This window comes from Crocodylus siamensis, chromosome 1 (assembly GCF_052110815.1).
Source record: "Crocodylus siamensis isolate JL-2025a chromosome 1, ASM5211081v1, whole genome shotgun sequence".
Lineage (NCBI taxonomy): Eukaryota > Metazoa > Chordata > Crocodylia > Crocodylidae > Crocodylus > Crocodylus siamensis.
This window is the reverse complement of record NC_143395.1, coordinates 188997990-189022190: the sequence shown is the minus strand read 5'-3', so window position 1 is coordinate 189022190 and position 24201 is coordinate 188997990. Positions and strand designations below refer to the sequence as shown.

Here is a 24201-nt window from a genome sequence, read left to right as displayed (position 1 = left end):
AGAGAACCCAGAACCCTTGGGCCCTGGTGGACATTGCAACATAAAAGGGGGTGAGCTGTGCCTAAATAATTAGTTAGCTATTTTGAGCATCTCTGAAGACAGAACCTTGTAACTTATCTGTAACCCCTGTTAGTAAGCAAGACACAAGAGGACGTGGTTTCACAACTCAGACTTTAAAGGAAACAGTCTGACATAGCACCGTGCAGGGGGCATGTAAGCAAGTGAAATGACTGGATGCTGGTATGGTACAGCAAGCAACTGCAAAAGTTGCCAGGAAACCATGAATGCATTTGAATAAACTGAATTTTAAAATGTGATTGGCTCATTCAAAGGCGACTAGTTCACTTCCAAAACCACAGCAACCCACCTTCAATGGAATATAAGAAGCTTAAGCTTCAGAAGCAAGTTGGAATTATCAGAAATTCACCTCACAGCACTCATTCCCCAAGATATCCTAGATGCCTGGCTGGCAGACCCTGGGATTCCTAGCACTGAAGTCTTCCTATCCTACTTGCAGCTGCATTTGCACGGTATGTGACACTGCTTACTGGCCAAGTGTGTAGTTCGTTAATAAAAATGAAGCCAATTACTGGAATGGTTCCTTGGTCTTAAACACTACTTCACCCACTAATCCCAAAGTTATTTCTGCTATCCCCAACAGACATGGCCATTGGCAGCAGGTTGCCCCAGACACCTTGTTCACCCTCTGGCTGCTTGGCCTACTGCCATTGCTGGACCCAGCTCCTCAACCACTGGCCCTGTAAGGCCCCATGCTACAGCTACCACGGACACGTGGAGGGAACCACAGCTACACCTCAAACCTTGTACCAGAGGCACAGCTGGAGCTGCAGCCATGTGTCAAGTCAAAGCCAGAGTAACTACAGCTGTATGCCCCAGGTGGGATCTGGCCAGAAAGCAGCACCAGGGCATAAGATGAGTCTGACATCCCTGAGTTGTATGATCAAATTCTAGGTACACAGACAGGACCTGGAAGTGGTCTATACCATGGCCCATAATCAGGACAACAGAAAAATTATCAAAAAATCCCCCTCAAAACTCCCCCCCAACATAAAAAGTTATTTCTTGCACAATAAGCCAGAACTAATAGAAACAGCAAGCATACATCCAGCTAGCCCAACAAGCAGGATAATAACAGTGAAAAGTTAGGAAAAATAAGAGAGATGTTACCATAGAACAACAAAAATGTGACCACTGAACTGTTCCTTCATATAAACAGAATATATGTTGAATTGTTTTCAATTGTACACGTTATCCAGAAAGCACTGACAGTAGCCTCATCTGTTGTCCAGAAATTGTATCCAAAATAACAGCAACTGAACTCAGTAATACTTGGATAAAGAATTCAGATGGTCAGGTGATAAATTTGCAGATTCTCTCTGAAGAGGGCTGATACTGAAATAGAGACACATGTCACTTCTTCAACAGAATGAAGCTCAACTGAGGGTACTGGACTTCAAATTTTGATCTTCCTGGAAAATGGAATTATTTGATCCATCTGGCAAAGTAAGACTTGGAAGAAAGCATAGCCCTTTCATGAGACTGCCAATACCACAAGAAAGGCATTAAGACTTTCTCCACCAATTAGAATGGCTCAGAAACTACTGTCCAGACCACTTCCTTAAAATAAAAATGTATTTAAGTGGTCAAAAGGCTTATGACTGCAGAAGGAAAAAAAGTAACTGTCTATTTCAGGTAGATTTATTATAAGCTTACCAAAGCTGAGAGCTGATCTGCAGATCACTTTGCCAGGCAGCAATCTGTTGGGGGCTCATCAGCTGGAAGCAAAAGAGAAGTAAAAGAAGGACCTGTACAGACTAATTGATCCCAGATGATTATGAGCTAATGTGATGAATAGATAAATATGATCCAAGACAAGGTGAGACCTCACTGGGAACAATATGTAAAAATCTAGTCCCCTCATTCAAGCATATAAACTGTGTAAAGAAGGGCTACGAGAATGACCAGGACAATGTTGTAATGAGAAGAAACACAGTTGTAGATGAGAAGACAAAAAAAAGAACGTGGCTCACTTAACCTAAAACAAAAGATATGATTGGGGAGCATAAGTTTGATCGGGCTGGCTTGCAGGCTGGTTTCGCTCCCTTTGCTCCTCAGTCAATCCGCTATACACAAACACAATCTTTGCATTTAAACAAAAAAGCAAGCAAACAAAATGGTCAGCCCTTCTCTGGGCGATAGCAGAAGCTTTTTAGCTCTGGCAGCGTACTGTCTGGCGGTCCTGGTAGCGAACTTACCTGGATTCCAGCCTGCCTCCTAGCCATAAGTTGCTCCTTCCCCCAGCTTGCCATTCTCTGTTCTCTACTTTGGGGTTTTTAACTGCTAGTGGGATATGCCCCCTCATTAGATAACAACCTGCTGTGGGTTCTGTCTACAACAAGGCTGCCTACTCCCTCTTAGGCTGCATACAGGCACTCATTTCTACTGGAAATGAGAAATCCTTTTAGGAGAGGAAGCAGTACAAACATTTAGTCTGCAGCCACTCCCTCTCACCTACTCTCCATGCCTTCCCAAAACTGGGATTTAATCCTGATCTGGGAAAGGCAAAGGGAGCAGTGCCTTCTCCACCTCTCCCAATCCCCAGGGAGAGCAGAGCAGAGCAGCAATGAAAGACTCCCTGCATCTGCCCCGATCAAGTTTAGGGGAACAGTATTGAGGAGCAGCTGCCTCCATTTTGTGTTCAGTCTCTGGGAATGGAGAGAAACTACGGCAAAGCAGGGCAGTGTCTGGCTTGCAGAAGAGGCAGGGAGCAGCTGCTCTTCTCCTCTTCTGAACCAGTCTGAGAGGACAAGGAATAGTGAGGTATAGCCCCCAGCTCCTTCTCCAAGCTGGGTACTTCCCTGGCTTGGAGAAGGGGCTGGAGGGGGAAGGAAATGGGAAGGAGGAGAAACTAGGAAACAGTGCCACTCCCTGAACTTGGCTTCTGCAAGCCAAGCAGAGGAGGCAATGGGGTAAAGCCCCTGCCCACTTTTAAAGAGTGAGGTAGCCCTCATCTCAGGAAGGTACAGGAGTCTTTCCCCCTTTGCCTGGTCTCCTGGTCCTGGAGATAGGGGAAAGCATCCAGACATTCAGTTTCCTGGGAACAACTTAACCCTGATTGTTCCAGGGTTATTTTTCTCCCAGAGCAGCTGTTTTTGCTCCACGAGACAAAAAACTGATAGTCTGTACACTTCTGGTTTCTACCAGGAGAACAGTGATTCTCTATGTAGAAACTGAACCTCTGCTCTATGTAGCCTTAAGGGGACAAACCAACCTGTTACAGGGAAGAAAATACCAGAAAGGGAAAAGAACCAATTAAAATAAAGGACAATGTTGGCACAAGAAAGGACTAATATAAACTAACCATGTTTGTCCACAGTTAAAGGAAACACACACGTGTGTATATATAGGTATCAGTTGAGTACAATGTTTTATTGATGTATTTTCAATTTTAAAGCAATTTGGAAGCCTCCCAGTGTCTCCATTGCTATAATAAATTTAAAATTTAAATTAGATCCCTTGCCCTCCATTAATGCTGACCACGTGAAGGAATACCCTGAGCGGCTGGATACCTTCAAGTCAGCCAGCCCTGACAGTCTACACCCCAGGGTACTTAAGGAGCTGGCGAGCGTCATAGCCCAGCCTCTGGCACGGATCTTTGAAAACTCCTGGCGCTCTGGTGTAGTGCCCGAAGACTGGAAGGAGGCACTTCAGGAAAGGGGGGAAAGTGGATCCGGCTAACTATAGGCCCATCAGCCTGACTTCTATCCTGGGGAAGATCTTAGAAAAGTTTATTAAAGAGGCCATTCTTAATGGACTGGCCGAAGCCAACATCCTAAGGGATAGCCAGCACAGGTTTGTTGTGGGTAGGTCTCGCTTGACCAATCTCACTTCTTTCTACGACCAGGTGACCTATCACCTGGACAAGGGAGAAGAGGTTGATGTCATATATCTTGACTTCAAAAAAGCCTTCAATCTGGTATCCCATGATCACCTCTTGGCGAAACTGGCCAATTGTGACCTTGGGTCCAGCACGATACGCTGGCTGGGAAATTGGCTCCATGGTCGGACCCAGAGGGTAGTAATTGATGGAAATCAATTGTCATGGTGCCTTGTGACCAGTGGGGTCCCCCAAGGCTCTGTCCTTGGACCCATATTGTTCAACATCTTCATTAATGATGTGGACATTGGAGTCAGAAGCAGACTGGCCAAGTTTGCCGATGACACCAAACTTTGGGGTAAAGCATCCACACCAGAAGGCAGGCAGGTGATCCAGGCTGACCTGGACAGGCTCAGCAAATGGGCGAACGAAAACCTGATGGTGTTTAACACCAAAAAATGTAAAGTTCTCCACCTTGGGAGGAAAAACCTGCAGCATCCTTATAGGCTCGGCAAGGCTACGCTGGCTTGCACTACGGAAGAGAGAGACTTGGGGGTCATCATTGACCACAAGATGAACATGAGCCTCCAATGCGATGCTGTGGCTAGTAAAACGACCAAAACACTGGCTTTCATCCATAGATGCTTCTCAAGCAAACCCTGGGACGTCATTCTCCTGTTGTACTCGGCCTTGGTGAGCCCGCAGTTGGAGTACTGCGTCAAGTTTTGGGCTCCACAATTCAAAAAGGATGTGGAGAAGCTTGAGAGAGTCCAGAGAAGAGCCACGCGTATGATCAGAGGTCAGGAAAACAGACCTTATGACGACAGGCTGAGAGCCATGGGACTCTTTAGCCTGGAAAAGCGCAGGCTCGGGGTGATCTGATGGCCACCTACAAGTTTATCGGGGTGACCACCAGTATCTGGGGAAACGTTTTTTCACCAGAGCACCCCAAAGGATGACAAGGTTGAACGGTCATAAACTACTGCAAGACCGTTTCAGGCTGGACATAAGGAAGAATTTCTTTGGTGTCCGAGCCCCCAAGGTCTGGAACAGCCTGCCATTGGAGGTGGTCAAGCACCTATATTGAATACCCTCAAGAGTAAATTGGGTGCTTATCTTGCTGGGATCCTGTGACCCCAGCTGACCTCCTGCCCTTTGGCCAGGGGGCTGGACTCGATGATCTTCCAAGGTCCCTTTCAACCCTAATGTCTATGAAATCCATGAAATCTATGAAATTTGGTCTGGAAAATAAAAAGATTTTTAATCATTAGAACAGTGAGATTCTGGAACAGCCTTCACCAGGAGTAGAAGAGGCAACATACAATTGTCTTTAAGATGGATCTTGAGCATTTTAGGAAAGGGAATTTTATAAGGCTGTAGTTGCTTATAAAATGCAAAACAGCTGGACTAGGCTCCGGAAGCCAGGGGGTTCCTTCTGGTTCTATACCCTATTATATTACTTTTACCTAGAATAGGAACAAATTAAAATTCTCTTAACTCCAGTGTCCAACAACTCATTTCTCCCAAAGAATCAATGCCCCTAGTTACACATCAAATAATAATAATAATAATAATAATAATAATAATAATAATAATAATAATAATAAAGGTATGAGGAATGCAATTGTAATCTTGCACATTTATCATCTATGGGAATATTTAAAGAACTTGGAGAGCTGGCTAAAGCTGCTACGAAAAAGCAACTGAAATAAATGTGGACTATAAGAAAACAGACATTTAGAAACAATCATTTTGTACCTAAGGAAACAGAGCTAAGAAGCCTGAACTGCATCTAACAGATTTTTGCTGGTACTGAACTTAGGTTAAAATGATTGTGAATGATTGTTATCCTTGAATCATTCATAAAACATGCTTTCTATCATTGTGTGAAAATTTGTGCCAACATTTAAATTTTTAAATTACTTCAGAACTCAGACTTTCCATTTAAAAATTTTCGTATGCTAGTTTCTTAATTTTCTTTTCATTTTAAACATCTGGTTATTAAAATCCTTTTGCAAAAGTTCTCCTGCGGTACAGGACTGGGTTAGATAAGCGCATGGTTTGGCAACAGAAACAGAGGAACAGACAAAACTCATTCTGAAAAGGTTAAGAAATTGTAAAAGATGACTAAAAAAAAATCTATTTTAAGATTCACAAAAATTGTCAAAACAAATAAAAATCACTTCGGAATTTATTAAGAAAAAAATTCTATCTGGTGTATCAACCTACTTCCCCCTGTTAAAAGAATCTGAGACCTGTGGTTTGAGTAAGCAGTCACAGATCTCCAGTTGGATGTCTGAAGGCATTCCACCTGCACGGAACATGTTGTTCTATTCTTAACTCTTATATGCAAAAAGACTGTGCATGTGCCCTTCACTAAAAAAAAAAAAAAAAAAGTTTCGTTTCCAGGAAATGCAGCACTTCCCCAATCATGGTCCTCTTAACAACTACAGGGGGAAGGGCTCTGCAGTGCCATATACCAGAACAAAAGATAAGCAGACAGTAACATCTCTTCTGCTTTCACTACCTATACCCCAGACAATACAAATGTGGCATGAACAGGCTAACTTGCTCTCTGGATTCAGCATCTGAGAAAGTAAGGCTATTGCCAATGAAAGTTTATGCCTCTCTAAACAAGGTAGTCTAAAAGGTGCCACCCTGCTCTGCCTTCTGCCTAAAACAAGAGGGTGAAGGAAGAAGAACAAGGACAAGGGCCTAGAAGTGGGCACCAGAGCAGAGGGAACTAGAGACAGAAACCAGATGGATATGGAAGGATGCTAAGGCAGAAGGGTTTATAACCACTAAGAACTGAAGAGCTTTGAGACTCTCAGGCAAAGTATCTCTCATTTGCTCTAGCAGCTGGTCCCCAAAGCAGATACAGGTTTCCCTTGCTTTATGAGGGTTCTGTATGTGAGAATTCACTATTATGCGATGACCATTTTTATACCAAAAATTTGTTATATGAGGTAAATTTACTCTGATGTGATCGGCGTGGTGGAAACCTATAGTCAGCTGCTTTGTGCGATGCATCGCGGAAGTGACGCACCAAAATATAGTCTCCTGTGTGGATCTGCACTCCTCGCTCATTGTCTGCAGTACGTATTTCTGTAGCTGCCATCCCCATTATGATAGTGCCCTGTATTTGTGTGCACTGTCTGCTGTTGGTGAGTTGTCTTGTAAAAGTGGTAGAAATGGGTCTGGGGATCAGTACAATCAAAGTCTTGAAACCTCTCTCCATTTGTTACATTATAAAATGGGTTCCCTTTATAGGAATTCAAGTTGTGTGTCATTTTCCAGGAACGCACACACAACATAAACCTAGGGAAACCTGTGTAAGCATACTACTAGTCACAGCTAATTGCTTAGCTTAATCACCAGATCAGCACAGTAGTTTTAAAGGTCCCAAACCCACTTACGAATCAGAGCAGTGTCAAAGTGTTGCTCTATAGTAGAGTATCATGTCTGCAAAGTAAGTGCTCAAAACTATGAAGGCCTCATTTACCAGGGGAAAAACAAATCAAAATCAAACCAAATAAATCTCCTGGTTGAGACAGATGAATGACCCTCTCAGGAACTAAATTCCATCCCTGTGTCTGCTATGTTGTTCCTATGTGGTGCCAAGAAAGTCACTTAAACAAAAGTTGTCACAGTTGACCACTAATTATAAACTCATTTTTTTGGGTTACCCAGGTTAACATAGCTGGAGCTAGATTTGCAGAAATGTTCATAACTACGCTGAAATCAAATGGTAGTTGGATGCTGAACATATGAAGTACTACAAAAGTGTGAAGTATGCTAAAAACTCTTGGTGTTCTGGTGAAGTGCCTGATGATTGGAAGAAGGCCAATATGGTGCTTATCTTCAAGAAAGGGAGGAAAGCAGATCCAACAAATTACAGGCCCATCAGCCTGACCTCTATCTTGGGAAAGATCCTAGAAAAGGTTATCAAAGAGATCATTCTCAACAGACTGGCTGATGGCAAAATCCTGAGGGATAGCTAGCACAGGTGTGTCGTGGGTAGGTCTTGCTTGACCAATCTCATTTCCTTTTACGACCAAGTGACTTATCACCTGGACAAGGGGGAAGAGATTGATGCCAGATATCTTGACTTCAAAAAAGCCTTCGACCTGGTATCCCATCATCACTTTAGCAAAACTGGCCAACTGTGGCTACAGCTTCACCACAGTCTGCTGGCTGGGGAATTGGCTCCATAGTCAGACCTAGAGGGTGGTAGTTGATGGAAGTCAGTCATCATGGTGCGCTGTGACCAATGGGGACCCTCAAGGCTCTGTCTTTGGGCCTATATTATTCAACATCTTCATTAATAATGTGGACACTGACATCAGAAACAGATTGGCCAAGTTCACCAATGACAAGCATCCACACCTGAGGACAGGAGGGTGATATAGGCTGACCTTGACAGGTTCAGGGAATGGGCAGACGAGAACCGGATGGTGTTTAACACCGAAAAATGCAAGGTTCTCCACCTTGGGAAGAAAAATCTGCGGCATCCTTATAGGCTCGGCAGAGCTATGCTGGCTAGCACTATGGATGAAAGGGACTTGGGGGTCGTGATTGACCACAAGATGAACATGAGCCTTCAATGTGATGCTGTGACTAGTAAAGTGACCAAAACGCTGTCTTGCATCCATAGATGCTTCTCAAGCAAATCCCAGGACATCATTCTCCTCTTGTACTAAGCCATGGTGAGGCCACAGCTGGAGTACTGCGTCCAGGGCTCCACAATTCAAAAGAAGATGCGGAGAACGTTGAGAGGGTGAAAAGGAGAGCCACACGTATGATCAGAGGTCAGGAAAACAGACCTTATGACGACAGGCTGAGAGCCATGGGACTCTTCAGCCTGGAAAAGCACAGGCTCAGGGGTGATCTGATGGCTGCCAAAAGTTTATTGGGGTGTTCACCAGGATCTGGGGGAATGTCTGTTCCCCAGAGCGCCTCAAGAGAGAACAAGATCAAACAGTCACAAACTCCTCCATGACCATTTCAGGCTAGACATAAGGAAGAACTTCTTTACTGTCTGAGCCCCTAAGGTCTGGAATAGACTGCCGCCAGAGGTGGTTCAAGCACCAACTTCGAACACCTTCAAGAGACATTTGGATGTTTATCTTGCTGGGATCCTATGAGCCCTGCTGACTTCCTGCCTCTGGGGCAGGAGGCTGGACTTGATGATCTTCCAAGCTCCTTTCCAGCCCTAATGTCTATGAATCTATGAAAAAACAGGACCAAGGCATCTCACACAGGGCTCCCAAACTCAACGGAATAATTTTGGCCTTTAACTCTTCTATGTCTAACTTATGACCTGTGAAACAGGGATACTACCACTTTGCTTCAAAATACATTATGAAGATGGATTCAGTGTTTGCAAAACAATTATACTACAGTGACCGTACCAGAGAAAAGCTGGGTATTTCAGTGCAGGGTTTAAATAGGTGCAATGTTTAAATTAGGCTTGGAGACACACAGAGAATGACAAGGATAAACAAAATAATGCCTACCCAGCCAATTAACAGTAGCTCATTTTGTATACTGTACAAGGACAAGATCTCAGAGAAAAGCAATATGTGATTGCACTGTAATGGTCTGTAAGTATGTATTCACAAGAGTGCCGAGATGAATGTTGATTTAAACCAAATACTGTATTATACCAGACAACAAATTAAGACACGTTTCAATGCCATGAGCTCTGCTTTGCAATGAATTCTTCTTGTTCTCCCTGTCCACAGACAGCTACATTCAACCTCTTTGCCTACATGCTGAATATATGCTACAGACATAACAGGAATTCATTACTGGCAGCAACAAGACATCCTTCTGGAAATCTTGTAACAGCCACATATACATGCAAACATGTTCAACTAATTCTGATGCCCAATGGAACAATGAATTAGAAATCATTAAAGAGAGGCAACTTCTTGCATGCAATTACTGACACACTGTGGATAGCTGAAGTATAACACAGAGATTCAGCCATTTCATTTCAGTCTTTAAAAATCAGTTAACCATGAGTAAAGACACATTTTCTCACTAAATTTACCTTTAAGAATTCATGTCAGAAAAAAAAAAAGAGAAAAATGATATTTTCTGCAGTTACATACTTATACTTTCAATACTTCACTTATACTTTAAATTTTTTTTTGTTGTTTTGTTGCTGAACTAGTACTAGAATCAAGTTGTAGCTGTGATGATCCAGGACTTGCACGACAGGCAAGGATTTTTTGGGAGGTGGTATCTTTTATTGGATTAACATTATTGGCATAAAGGTAGACAAGCTTTCAAATGTTCTGTTAGGCACTGAATTATATGCCTGAAAATGATGCAATAAAGATAGCACTTTTTATTCAGCCGAACTGATTCCTGAGTATATTGAATCATATCTGACCTTCCAAGTTACAAAATTTAATTTTACTACATATGCAGGACCTAAAAAACTATAAAAGAAGGAGCTGGATTCTGATCTTGCTCAAATCAGAGTGATCCAGGCTGACCTGGACAGGATCAGCAAATGGGCGGACGAGAACCTGATAGTATTTAACACTGAAAAATGCAAGGTTCTCCACCTTGGGAAGAAAACCCTGCAGCATCCTTATAGGCTCGGCAGTGCTATGCTGGCTAGCACTAGAAAAGAAAGAGACCTGGGGGTCATGATTGACCACAAGATGAACATGAGCCTGCAGTGCGATGCTGCAGCTAGTAAAAGCAACTAAAATGCTGGCTTGCATCCATTGATGCTTCTCAAGCAAATCCCAGGATGTCATTCTCCCCTTGTACTCGGCCCTGGTGAGGCCGCAGCTGGAGTAACTGCATCCAGTTTTGGGCTCCACAATTTAAAAAGGACATGGAGAAGCTTGAGAGAGTCCAGAGAAGAGCCACATGCATGATCAGAGGTCAGGAAAACAGACCTTACGACAACAGGCTGAGAGCCATGGGGCTCTTTAGCCTGGAAAAGCGCAGGCTCAGGGGTGATCTGATGGCCACCTATAAGTTTATCAGGGGCGACCACCAGTTTCTGGGGGAAAGTTTGTTCACCAGAGCACCCCAAGGGATGACGAGGTCGAACCGTTATAAACTAGTGCAAAAACTTTTCAGGCTGGACCTAAGGAAGAATTTCTTTACTGTCCGAGCCCCCAAGGTCTGGAACAGTCTGCCAGCGGAGGTGGTTCAAGCACCTACATTGAACACCTTCAAGAGTAAACTGGATGCTTATCTTGCTGGGATCCTATGACCCCAGCTGACTTCCTGCCCTTTGGGCAGGGGCTGGACTCAATGATCTTCCGAGGTCCCTTCCAGCCCTGATGTCTATGAAATCTATCTGAACAGACAATTCTGTTGACAGTCAGTTATAGTTAGGGCTCTCACACAGTCCCAAAGTGCTGCACAGACATAAGCAAGAACAGAATTCAGCTTGGGAAGTCTCCGACTAGAGATAATGTTCAAGCGCAAAAGCAAAATTTGGCTTTCAAATCTCAGGTTGGAGTGCTGGCACATAGTTATTTGTTGTGGGGGGGTTGTTTTTACAAAACCACAGGGGGAAAAAAAAATCCTTTTTTTTTTTTTTTAAAGTAACTTCTCATATTTGAGCCACCATGGTAATTTCAGTTTCTTTCACTTCGTAAACAAAAATCTCAAGTGTTTTTACCAAGATGGTTTCCCATCTCTGCTTCTAGTCTTCAAAATGCCAGAACAAGTAAATCTTCATTTCATCACCAGCCCTTCCATCAATCCACTATTCTCACTGTGCCTAAAGATTATTTTAAATTTCTTTACTACTCAGACTGGTGCAGGAGATACAATTTTTAGGTACTTACTATATTTTCATGCATATAATATGCCCCTATTTTTGAAAGGCCCTAAGAAGGGAAGGGGAGAGAGGGAATCATACCTTGGATGTCAGGTCTCTGGGGCACGGGGCTGCTTGCTTGGGCCTGACAATAGCATGCTGCACTGTGCCCATGCAGCAGGGTCCAATCCAATACACTGTGGCAGCCCACTCCAGCAAGACCCAATTCAGAGTGCCAGCACCCAGTCCAATATGTTGCACTGGGGCAGCACTGCAGGGACTGCATTCTGAGTCCAGGACTGTGCACTGGCTCTGGAGCCATGTGCTGGGTCTAGGACCCTGTGCTGGGTCAGACCCACTGTATCAAGTCTGTCCAAGGACCAATCCCATACACCATCCTGATCCAGTGCATAGCTGAGAAGGGGAACTCCCCATAGGTCCACAAATTAGGTGGGGGAGATATTCCTAGAGCTGTGACAATTAATGCTGTCATCACCTCAACACCCCCTGCTACACACACATTTTTGGACCCATGGGGAGCCCTTTTCCTTGCATAAGATGTAGCTCAGATTTTCCCAATAAGTTTTGGAGGAAAAGGTATGGGTTATGAAGTAAGAAAATAAGACATTTAGTGGGGGTGGTTCTTTTTCAAATGAGGCAAATAGATGCACAAACGAATGTAATGGCTTATTTCCTGCTATAAAATTTCAAGTATAACCTGCTGAAAGGTTTTATACATGCTACAGTCACCAAAAGCCATCCTGAGGAAGACTGCTTTATGCCAGTCTTCCACCCTTACGGACCGAAAGCTGTTTCTTGGAAGGTACAATTAGGAACCTACCAAAACTGCGATTGTGCAATTTTCGCAGAAACTGATATTTCGGGTGGGCTCAGGAAAAATAAATAAATACAACTTACCAAAAATAAAGTGTTGGCTCCCTTGGGGCCCAGCTGCACATCCCACTGGGGAGAGGGGGCTGCTGGCACAGCAAGATGGCTGTGCTTCCACTCCTTGCTACTTATTGGTTTTGAGGGAGGTCTGTCATACAGCCCTGCTCTTCTCCACCCATCAGTGGAGGGCGGGGGGCAGCTGCATGACAGACAGCCACTGCAGCTAATCAGCAGTGAGGGGCAGGGCCACCAGGGCCCCATAGCCAATCAAATATGGGTGGGGGGGGGAACCCACCACATTCAGCGCACGGAAGTGGCTGCCAGCCTTGGTATGTACCCATGAAATCAACTGGGTGCCACCCAGTCATCTGCTAGGTATGATATCTGAAGTGATTTACATACATTTGAAAAGATAAAATGACTGTCTTGATAAACACTGTTTGTTGGAGGTGGTTTAACTACTCTGTTAATCCTCCTGGCTACAGAACAGCAGAGGCGCTGCTGGCTAGGAAAAATGCCCAAGCCCTCTTCTTGACCTGAGCTAGGTGGGTAGGTAGCCAGCTGCATCTACAGAATCAACTGAGGACCCACTCACCTATTTCAGTAAAAGCCTCTGCTCAGGTGCTGGGGTAGAGGCTCCTGCTGAATCAGTTGCAGGGAGAAAGAGAACATGTCCAGTAAGCAGCTGCAGTACCCGGAGTGCTCACTGCACGTGTGTTACCTTCTCTTTCCCCTAGCAGAGGCGTAAGTTACAGAAGCTGCTATTACTGCATTCCTCACTTAAAGTTCTCACCTCTCATTTCTAATACCTAGTTTTGAGGGAAAAGGTGCATGTTGTATGTGAGGAAAAACCCCAGTATTACACAAACACAGAAAACTCATACCATTCACGTGCTTGTTACATATGTAATCAGTTTTGTACTTTAGAGAAAGGGGGATTCAAGTTGTAGATTAGGTTAATACAGTAGTAGAAGCTAGAACACAGGAAACAGATGAGCATGTTGCCTGCAAAACGTATTCACGTGGTCTACTGCTTTAAGTTCCCAAATTAGCAATTTATTCTTCCTCTAAGGTTTCCAGGCTTGAACCAGAAAAAAATTATAAAATCTTTTGCTGTTAAATAAGTTTTTCTATATATAGAAACATTGCAGTATTAAGATCTAATACCTCCTGCCCCTCCTGGGCCAATTTAAAAAAAAAAACAAACAAAAAAACTTTCAACCACTGAAGAGTTGCTCTACAATCACCTAGTGTACATATTTTCATGAACAGAAAAATATCAATATTCTAGCAACAAATCAAGAAGTCTGATCTGCCCTAGTCCAGGATTGTCAAATGATGATGAATTTTAATACACAAAAACCAAAACCCAAAATGTCAGAAAACATTTTAAAGCCTACAAGTAGCACTCTTCTGGGCCTTTTAAGTCATGTTTTCCTTCCAGTGTGTAGGGCAGAAACTTTGGAAATGTAATGGATTCTAATAGGAACAATCCCAGTAAATACCTCATAGGTAAGTGACAGAATTTCCAGCCTCCTCCTCTCTGCCAAACGATCTGAACCTGCTTTTTGATAAATGGCACTGTATTTAAAGAGAACAGCTGGCTCACAAACACAAATGCTGTCAAAATCACAATTATGAAAGATATATCCACTTATTTCAAAGAAATCCAACACAATGGGCAGCACATTTGGTAGATATTCTTATTATTTCAAAGGAATGATACCCTAAAGGATTAGGCTATAAGCAGATGATTGAGGCAATGGATTTTGCAGGTGAAAAAACACCACCTAGTTTTTTGCCAACTTAAATTCACAACATGCCTGAAAGTATTTCTATTTTGGAGAAATATTATATTACACTTACATTCATCCAGGATGTGGATGGCTATATGTTTTGAAAACATGCCTTAAACTAATTTTAAGTTGTAATACAAATATAAAATAAGTAGGTGCAAAAACTGAACCCTAACTTGAGCAATCATCTCCAGCTATCTGAAATTTCACATCACACCATTCCTCAACCAGTTACAAATCAAAGAATAAACACTAATATCCACACATTAATATGCTGGATACTTCGAGGTAAGCAATCTTCATTCTGAATGAGAAATGTCTTATACTTCTCTAATGTTAACATAGGGAAACCAACAATTTTTGTTTCCTAAAATGTAAATAGTTCTGTTATGATTTTCAGACACGCACAAATAAATAAAATCAATCAATTCAAGAAAATCTCTAAGACGACAAATGACAAAGCAAGCACCAAAGGAAAAAAAATGCCTGGCAGGAACTATACACTAGACAGACAACCCTCAGCTGGGAACTGGTGCTTAATCATATTTCCTCCCATTTTCCCTTGACTATCACCCATCTGGATTTCAATGGTGAAAAATGAAAAAAAAAAATACCGGTCATAATTTCTATTGCCGTAAGTCCCTCTCTTTACTCTGTACTTCAGTATGTAGGCCAATAATAACATTATTTGCTTTTCCAAGTCAGAAAAGGAAAAAAAAAAATATCATAAATTTACCTGGAACCCATTTAATCTCCATTTCCATATCATTTTCTTCCCATTTTTTTTCTTTTTCTTGGATATTCTGTAAAAGTTCTCTGTATCTGGCAATTTGTTCTTCATCATCCTTTTGACTTCTCTTGAGTTTGACATCTTCTGTTTGATGGGCTACATCATGACCTAAAAAAGACAAACTGTAAAACAACTGCAGAAAGTCTCAATCTAGATGTAAGTAAGACTATTTTTAGGTAATACAAAGATCAAATAAGAAAATCAGAAAGTGGAGAGAGGAATTGGATGGCAAAGAAAGTCGATGAAAGAGTTCTCTATGCCTAAAAATAATTATAATAAAAACCAACTACATTTGGTAAAGCACTTTGAAAATATACTGCTACATAAAACCAAATGAAACCATCTATTTTTGACCACATATTAACTTCAGTTTGTCTCCTGATCCAGAATGAGTGGCCTAAAGCCTCAGAAAGGAGTCAATATTGGAAGTCAGGAGTTCCTACCTAATAGTCCTGTGGCCTGCTGAATAGATCAGTTACAGGATATTCCTTACAGTACCTCCGGACCTATTTGTTTGCAATGCGTGCACGTGGAAGTGAATGTGAAAAAACAAAAAAGCACCAAAAAAATAACTACACTGTCTAAAACTTCAGTTCCCCAGAGACAGCAAGTTAAGTGTGTGCTGCTTTTTCAAGTTTTTCTGGTAATACTCCACCACAACAGACTTTTTTTTTTTACATTCTGTGGCATCATTCATTCATGGCCAAGACAAAAACAGAAGATGGTCTTGTGTTCCCTGAAAGCACCTTCCCTTGAAACATTACATGACAATAGCTACTATGAACATCCAGTTCTCACAGATATCTAGTACTCCTGGTGCTCTCTCCCTGTTTGCAGACTCCAAATCAGGGGTTTTCAACCTATTTTAATAAGTGTACCCCTGGCTGCAGGACGCAGAGTTTTGGGGGGAGGGAGGTGGCACACGGCTGGATGCGGAGCAGCGGCAGTGTGGGTGGCAGTGGCAGCAGTGCGTGCGAACTTCCCGCTCCCTTGCGTCTGGGTAGCCAGGCAGCGCCTGTGCAGCCCACAAAGGAGTGCCACTGCCCTTATCCTCCTGGCGCTGCTCCTGGGAGGTGGCAGTGTGGAGTGGTGGGTGCCATCCCTGCCTACCCACACGTACCCGCTAGGGCATTCCCAAGTACCTCTGCAGGCATGTGTACCCACGGTTGACAACCCCTGGTCTAGATGTCCAGTTGCTGAACTGTACTGAGCAGGTAATGCCAGTTGCGATTAGTAAATGGGAATACTGGAAGCATTTCAACTGTACAACTGGGGAGTATTCTACACCCCCAGTTAGTAGCAAGAACTACAATTTGACTTGTGACAAATGTATGCAAGTTGAATTTCATGAGCTTTTTTAAAATGCTGCAGCTACTTCACCGACTCCAAACTACAGGCTCTGTGGAGAAAAAAAAAGCAGGTATGTGGTACTATTAATATTTGCAGGCCAGGAGGTTTGCTGTTTGTTCAAAGGAAGGGCTGATGTGAGAGGCATAAAAAGCAATTTGTGCCCTGAGCAGCAGTGGCAGCTGCCAATCTGTGGGTGGCACTTTCCCCAAGTCAGCACCTGGGGTTGAAGGCTCAGTCATCCATCCTTAGTTACATGCTACTGGCTAATACACTTGATACAGTGATACAATTCCATCATCTAATGCTGGCCTGATGATGTTGTTGCTGCTGCTCAGGGGACAATTCCGTAGCTGGGACAAAAAAGACATTGCCTTTCAATTAACTGTTTTCCACTTTGGCCATTAGTAGCTAGAAACAAAGTCTCAGAGGGACTTCTCTGTAAGATAACTCCAAGTGGATTTAATGGTTTGGGAGGAAGGGTTGTGGGGAAGAAGGTATTTTCTTGGGATTAGGGACAGTTCAACAGGGTGAAAAAAGATGTTCTCTTGCTCAAAGAAGCTCACTTTATGGTCTTATAGTACACAGTATTAATTGCTATACTGTAATAAGCGGGTTTAATTTGTTTAGCAGAACCACACAAGTAAATGTTTCCCAGTGCTTGACACAGCTGACAGACAGTGCCTATTACAACACAGTTCAGTGTTTGTTTGCACAATGCCCATTTTGTTTTTGCTTACATCCCACTAAAAGTTTATTGTTACCTAAGAAAGAAAAATTAAGCAGTCATGGTAGTGTAAGAGGCTTTGCATGTTCAAACAGCAAAAGGATATGCTTTCTTTGCTCAGGGTGTATAGTTTCTAAAAACATTTGATGTTCTACATTACCTACAAACAATCCGTAAAACTCCTTGCTTACAGAAGAGCAAAACCATTTGATTTATTCTGGGTTTCCTGCAGTTGTCTAGTGTGTGTGCAAAATCTGCTGCTAGCTTTCACATGTCACACTGTATCACGCAGCATCAGGAACCACTTTCTGATGCTGATTAAGAAAGGTAATCCCTTCTTGTGCCAACAGTCTGTTCAAAGACTTTTTGGATCAAACAGAAAAATCATGGTACATTAAAGGTTGCCTTGCAGCAGAAACACAATTAAAGACTATAATTAGTGTGTGAAGGAAACCAAGCCAGCAGCTGAAAACTGGACTAGAATAAGAATGTGTATTCTTAATTTGTTCAGATGACGGTACCGGTGTCAGGTTTTTGGTAAAATTTACAGTTGTCAGGAAGAAGATGGGAAAAACAAATGCAAGAACTGATTAAGCTGTTAACAGTGGCCACCAACATTAAAAGATAAAGGTATTCAAAACGAGGTGGTTCAAACTTTGAATCTGACAATTGTGAGAGCTCTTAATAATTGAAGCAATTTAGACATGTCGAAGTAGAGGCTCAAGACATAGGATTATTGATTTATAACAGTGTCAGATGGTTTAACTGAGGCCATATTCTTAGAATCACAAAATGGTTGGGTGAAGTTAGGTTATTCTTAGTGCAGAAAGGAAACGATTACCTTCAACTAGCAAACTAGCCATGGCTGAATGACTATGTTTTTTCCTTGCTTCCTTCAATAGGCTCATGAACGAAATTTACTGAGGAATACAAACGTGAGTAGACATTATGTTTTACAAAACAAACCCTATGTAGAGAAGCTGGAAATATTCTAGGAGTGGAAGGTGGAAAACTAAAATAACTCCTTTTATTATGAAGACATCTGGAAAATTGAGTGACTTTCACGGACACTGTTGGTAACACCATAGAAATGCATGAATCATTCAGAAACAATAGAGAAGTCACTGGAAACTTATTTAGGGTGGTTTCTTAAAATTTTAATCCTTGTCTGCCACACAGGAGACCTGGGTTTGATTCCCAGATGTACATATAACTACAGTCATTGAGGCACCAACTATCTGGATTTGGTCTGGCTTTTGAATTCCGTCTCAGCGGGCTAAAGAGGGGATGGATAGAAGGTCTGGGAATCCTCCACTCCTCCATACCTATGCATATGCATCAAATGTCCTGGTGACTTCTCACACATATACCATGATCCAGATGAAAACAGAATCAAGTAAATACAGAACTTCCTTCTAAGACAAGGTTCCTCCCCCCACCCTAATTCACATGAGAATAAAAGCCCCCGCCTTAGAATCAAGTAGAGGCAGTGAGTGGGCAGGCAGCTGCTGTGGCTCAGGCTCCAGCCTCTACACCCCGGGTTGGGGCTATAGCTGCAGGTACGGCTCCTCTTAGCTACCTCTGCACCCCACCATCTCCCGCTTTCAGCCTCTTCACTCCCATCTCCCAACTGCAAAGCCTCTGCTCTCCCACCTCCCCCTACTTTCCTCCCTACCTTTACTGTTGCTCTGCACCAGCAGGCTCTGTCCATGTTACAGCCCAGGGCAATAAGCCCTTTCCCCAGCCTGGCCCCAGGGCAGCAGCATGCAGCTTACACTGCTGCTACAGAGGCTGGACTAGGGCCATGCTCAGTGCCACAGGTTGGAATAGGGATGGAGCCTGCCAGCATGGAGCAAGGGGAAGTGTGTGTGTGTGTGGCGGGGGGGCGGGGAGGAGGGAGCTGAGGTAGAAGGGGAAAAAGTGAGGCCCTAAGGGGTGGGCAGGCACAAACAGGAGGCAAGATGCTTGATCTCTCCACAATACCTGCTCCCGCACTGCCTGTCCCCCTACAGCAGTGGGGGGAATTAATTAAAGATGACCATCCAATAATTAGATTCTACATGTGGAAAATTATAACTAATTTAACATTTCAAGGTATAGAAGAATCTAATTATCCAGGGGTCATCTTAAATTTAGTGTTATGTTAGATTAGAGTTAATACAGTATTTGGATTTTACTTAATATCATTAACCCTAAAATTAGGATTAGTGCACTAAAGAGAGAAACAAATTACAAATTATTCTACAGCTGCAAATCAAACATCCTCCAAACATGGGCACACTGATCATTGCAGCAGCATAAGACAGATCCTTTGCCTTGATGAAGCATATTAAATCCATGACCTGTAACCAACTTCACTTTAGGCACAGATTCCCTGCTGCAATTTATTGGGCTCCATTCAAGAGTCCATCCATGCAGAGACAATGATCTGGTTTGTATCTAAGTTATTAAAAATGTGTCTTTTTTGTTCTATTAGTTAAGTTGCTTGACAATGTTAAGCAGGAGAATGAGAGAAGAACAAATTTCTTGTTTCCAGAGATATATAAATACGCATAAAAAAAGAAGTACAAATTCTGTGTCTAATTTGAAGCATCCTTAAAAATGCCCCAAACTAATCACTGTGGTTCACACCTAAAATAGTGATTAAGTGCTGGATTTCAATGCACAGTACAAAAGCTTACTGACTGGAACACGTCTTCAAGCCAGGGAAAATTCAGAAGGAAAGTAATGGAGATACTTCGTGCTGTGAACCATAACATACCAGGTCATTGAAATTCATGACATTATAAAACTGTTGTATAACAGTAGTGCCAACAGGGCTGGTACAATTTTTTTTTTTTACTTTAAAAATTCCACACAAAAGCAGATGAAGATGGAGTAGAAAAAAAAACACTGTTTATAAATAAAACATTTTATAAGTTAAACAAAAATGAAAAAAGTACAGAACATTCTTTCCATCCTATCACACTTGCACATTTCCATTCAAACAGCTGAAATTCATTTTTTTGTGTTTGTGTTTAGTACCACAATAAAAACGTTGGATGAAATCCTGTTGTGTATCCTGTAACTCAATGGATAAAACATCAGGAATAAGTTACAGAAATGGCAGTGTAATCCTTTCTTTTAAAAACTTACTTTTGAAAACTTAATTAGAAATAAGACCTTTCCAGGCTGAAAATTCACTGACAAGTGTGGAAAGATAGTCCAAAATGATTTTTCCCAGGAACAGAGATCTACTTTTTAAAACATCTAACCTGTTGATCACTCCCTTGAAAGTCCAGTTCCACCACCATCCCACCTCCCAAGCTCCTCCCTCCACACAAGTGCAATTTTGCTGGAATTACAAGGAATCAAATCACTTTCTCCTCTCCTGCTGTCCTCACAGAGCCACTTGAGGAAAGAGTTTCAAGCGAGAAAATAAAGTTCATAGCAATGCACTTTGCACATTCATTTGTAAATTGAACGAGGACCAAATAGCTTTAATCCTGGCAAGATATGACCATGCAGAGATAAATTTGAATGTTCTAACAGGCCAGTTTTTCTGACCAGAAAAAAAAACAGGACGAGAAGATTATTGTGTGTTTTAGTAACTCAAGTTAGACTTTTAAGTCACCTCGAGACCCGTCAGTGAGCCATGGCAGAAATCAACCTTGAATTGAGGGATTGCCACTGCCGCTGAATATCTTACTGATTATATTAGATAGCATCTGACAAAGCAGGTTGCTCCCTGGAAAAGTTTATGCCTTTCTGAAGCAGCTAGTCTCTAAGGTGCCACCCTGCCCTGCCTTCTGCCTAATTATCTTAGGTTTCTTTAACACTGCGTAAATGCCCCACACCAGTTTTAAAAACAACCGTTATTTGAAAGAACTTACTTGAGTTTCATGACATTTTATATTCCTTACAGTTTACATCCTTAAACACTGCCATCATAAAGTTCAAATGGAGTCAGAAGAAATTAAGTTGCTCAAGAATGTATATTAAAAGAAAATGTGTTGGTGCAAATACCAAGGAATCTACAGGCAAAGTTCTTTGGGTAGATGTGATATCTTGTATTAGACCAACTGAGTAGCTGGAAAAAAGTTCTTGGCAAGCTTTCAGGCGCAGTCACCCTTCATCAGGCATAAGGAGCCTCTGCTGGTCTGAGACTCCCTATGCCTGATGAAGGATGACTGCACTTGAAAGCTTGCCAAGAACTTTTTTCCCCAACTACTCAGTTGGTCTAATACAAGATATCACATCTGCCCAAAGAACCCTGCCTGCCTATGTCCTTAGACCAACACGGCTACAACCAAAAACCCAACAAGGAATGTACATATGCTTATAGAAAGTTAAACTGCATCTCTTCTGTAGCTGTTAAAATGTTAAGAGAAAAAATCTTCTGAAAGGGCATGCCACAACATTATGTCACATGTCCTGCAACAACTCTAAACCTGTTCCCAATCAATGACCTCTGGATGGGCTCAGCTGTTGAACATGTCCACAGCTTTAAGTGTCCACAGCCTTAAATGGTCCTTTAAACACCAAATGCTAAAACTCTTCAAACCTAACACAAAACAATGCCATTTAAAACTACTTGGGGGAAAAAAATCTGAATGTCTTCTTCAGCTGGTAATTCAAGGTACATTTTTCTAGACACCGCCTACAAGTGCAAAAACATGAAAAGATGGATTTTATGGAGAAACGGTACTTTTACTTCCTTTAAAAAGCATCAGAGGAGGTATAGTTACTAACACTATCATGTTTTCTTTTTTTCAAGGGTGACTATTAGAGTCAGTCTACATAAATGAAGCTATTGAATTCACTGGATAGTAAAGCAAATGTCCTAAAAAACAGAAACACTGGAACTGAGCAGAACAGTTGCTGTATTTAACTTGATTCCAAGTTAACACACCCCAACCTCCCATTTAACGCAGAAAAAATAGCCCCCCATCTTGTAATCTAAATATGAGGCAACGGGGGAAGATACTTGCTCTGGCTCCAGCTCTGGCCCTGAGCCCAGGTCAGGCTGATGCCTGCCTCCCTGCCACCTCTGTACCCATGGCATCCCCACCATACCTTGCAGCCTCATACCCCATCCTTTTGTTTCCCCATCTTCCCCCATTTGCCCTCCTTCTCCCATCTCCCCTCCTACACCCCTCCCTCACTGCCTACCCTTACTCCTACACCAGCAGGCTCTGTCCCTGTTGCAGCCTGGAGCAAGGAGCATGGCCCCACAGCAGTGGAGCCAGCTCCATGCCATAGGGCCAGGCTGGGACTGTACTCTGAACTCCAGGCTGCAATGGGGACCAAGCCTGGAAGACAAAGGTAAGCAGTCAGGGGGTGGGAGAGCGTAACAACTCCCCTCTCCTCCTATCTGCCTCCTACTTCCTCCCCCATTGCTCCCTTCACTGCCTGCCCCCTTACCACTTCTCCCACTGCTTGACCACCACACCACCTGCCCTCCTACCACTGCTTTCCCCACTTCCGTACATGGAATATTAGAACAAATTTATCCATTTTCCATGTATAAAATCTAACCATTGTGCACTGGTCTTGGATTTGGGTCAATACAGCACTTTACTGCAACAGTTCAGTATTTTACAAGAAATTCATATTTCATGGGAGAATGAGAAAACTATTACTATAACAAAACAAAAAATTACACTTGTAATTAGTTTTGTGATTAAATATAAAAAAGCGAGCATATTTAGAAGAAAGATACTTCAGTATTCATGGGTTTATAGCCAAAAATGTCAGACTGTTCTTCCCCTGTACCTCCACATCAGTGAATTTGCTGCCTCACTCCACATAGCTCTATATGTTAATACTCTGCTCTACACGTCTCACTGTCACTTCTGTACTGTCATAATGAAAGGCAGAGTCTAAACAAAGCAATGAGAAATATAAAAAAGTTGAGGAAATAAGAAAGAATCAGTCAGAAGTAAACACATCAGCTGGCAAAAGCTGAACAAATTCAGTGATCACTGCACACAAAATAGTTTTATTTCAAAACTGCCATTGCTTTCTATGAACAAATTCAATTAGCCCAGTTAGAATAACAATGGAAACTTTGCTTTTTACTGGCAAACAATGGTAAAAGAGCTTCTAATGAAGTGTTCTTTCTATTCTTTACATACATGATATATTTGTTAAGGTCTATACATGCCATAAAAGTCATTTTTCTGTTTGGAAACTTGTCATAATGGAGTGACTGTCCATTGATTCAAGCCATTTACTGAATATATTATGTATTTTAAATATCAAATATTGTGGGGATGGGAATCATTTTTTCTAAATGGCTCTCACCCAGTGACACTAATATCTAGTATTATAAATATAAGAGCAACATGGTAAGAGTCTGATAAAGCAGAACGAAAATAAATTCCAGTTAATTGGTATGCTAGGTTATACAAAAAAATTGATTCTGTAATTTCCAATGGAGTTTTAGCTACTGTAGGGTTCCAAATGAATTGGAAAAACTCTATGTCAATCCTCCCTTTACTGTCACTTGATATAATACTGAATGGGGGGAAAAGTGCTTCAGTAAAAGTACTACATACATCTACTAGGAATGGCTAGAGGAAAGTGACAATGATAATAAAACTGCATAGTAATTACAAGATTGAAATGTATAGTTAAAAAATACAAAAATCAAATATGCATAGTTTGGTGTCTCCTAGATGTACTTTTAAGCTTACCTTCACAAACCAATTCCTACTGCCCTAGATCCCCCAGTTTTTGAATACCAGAAACCTTTTAAGCACACCCACAACACCAAAATACACACTCTTAAACTGCTACTCATCCACAGCACATATAACTGCCACCTACTACCCAACATCTTTTCTCCCTATAAGGGACAGAAAATCTGCACCAAACTGCACAGATGTGAACAGAACAGAACTCCTTTCCCCAAACACCAACTCAAAGTCAAAAAGCATTTTACCCCACTTGACCTTCCCATTTATCCTCCCA

The 24201-nt window shown here is 42.1% G+C and overlaps 1 protein-coding gene across 4 annotated transcripts in view; it reads right to left on the bottom strand.

The window, feature by feature from the left end:
* The window catches only part of ESF1 (ESF1 nucleolar pre-rRNA processing protein), a 73573-nt gene that overhangs the window by 26918 nt on the left and 22454 nt on the right, over positions 1-24201 (bottom strand). For all 4 annotated transcript variants that reach the window (XM_090051231.1, XM_090051217.1, XM_090051240.1 and 1 more), the window contains one exon: positions 15120-15281. In XM_090051231.1, the coding sequence (XP_089907357.1) occupies positions 15120-15281 (162 nt within the window). The remainder of the gene's footprint in view (positions 1-15119; positions 15282-24201) is intronic.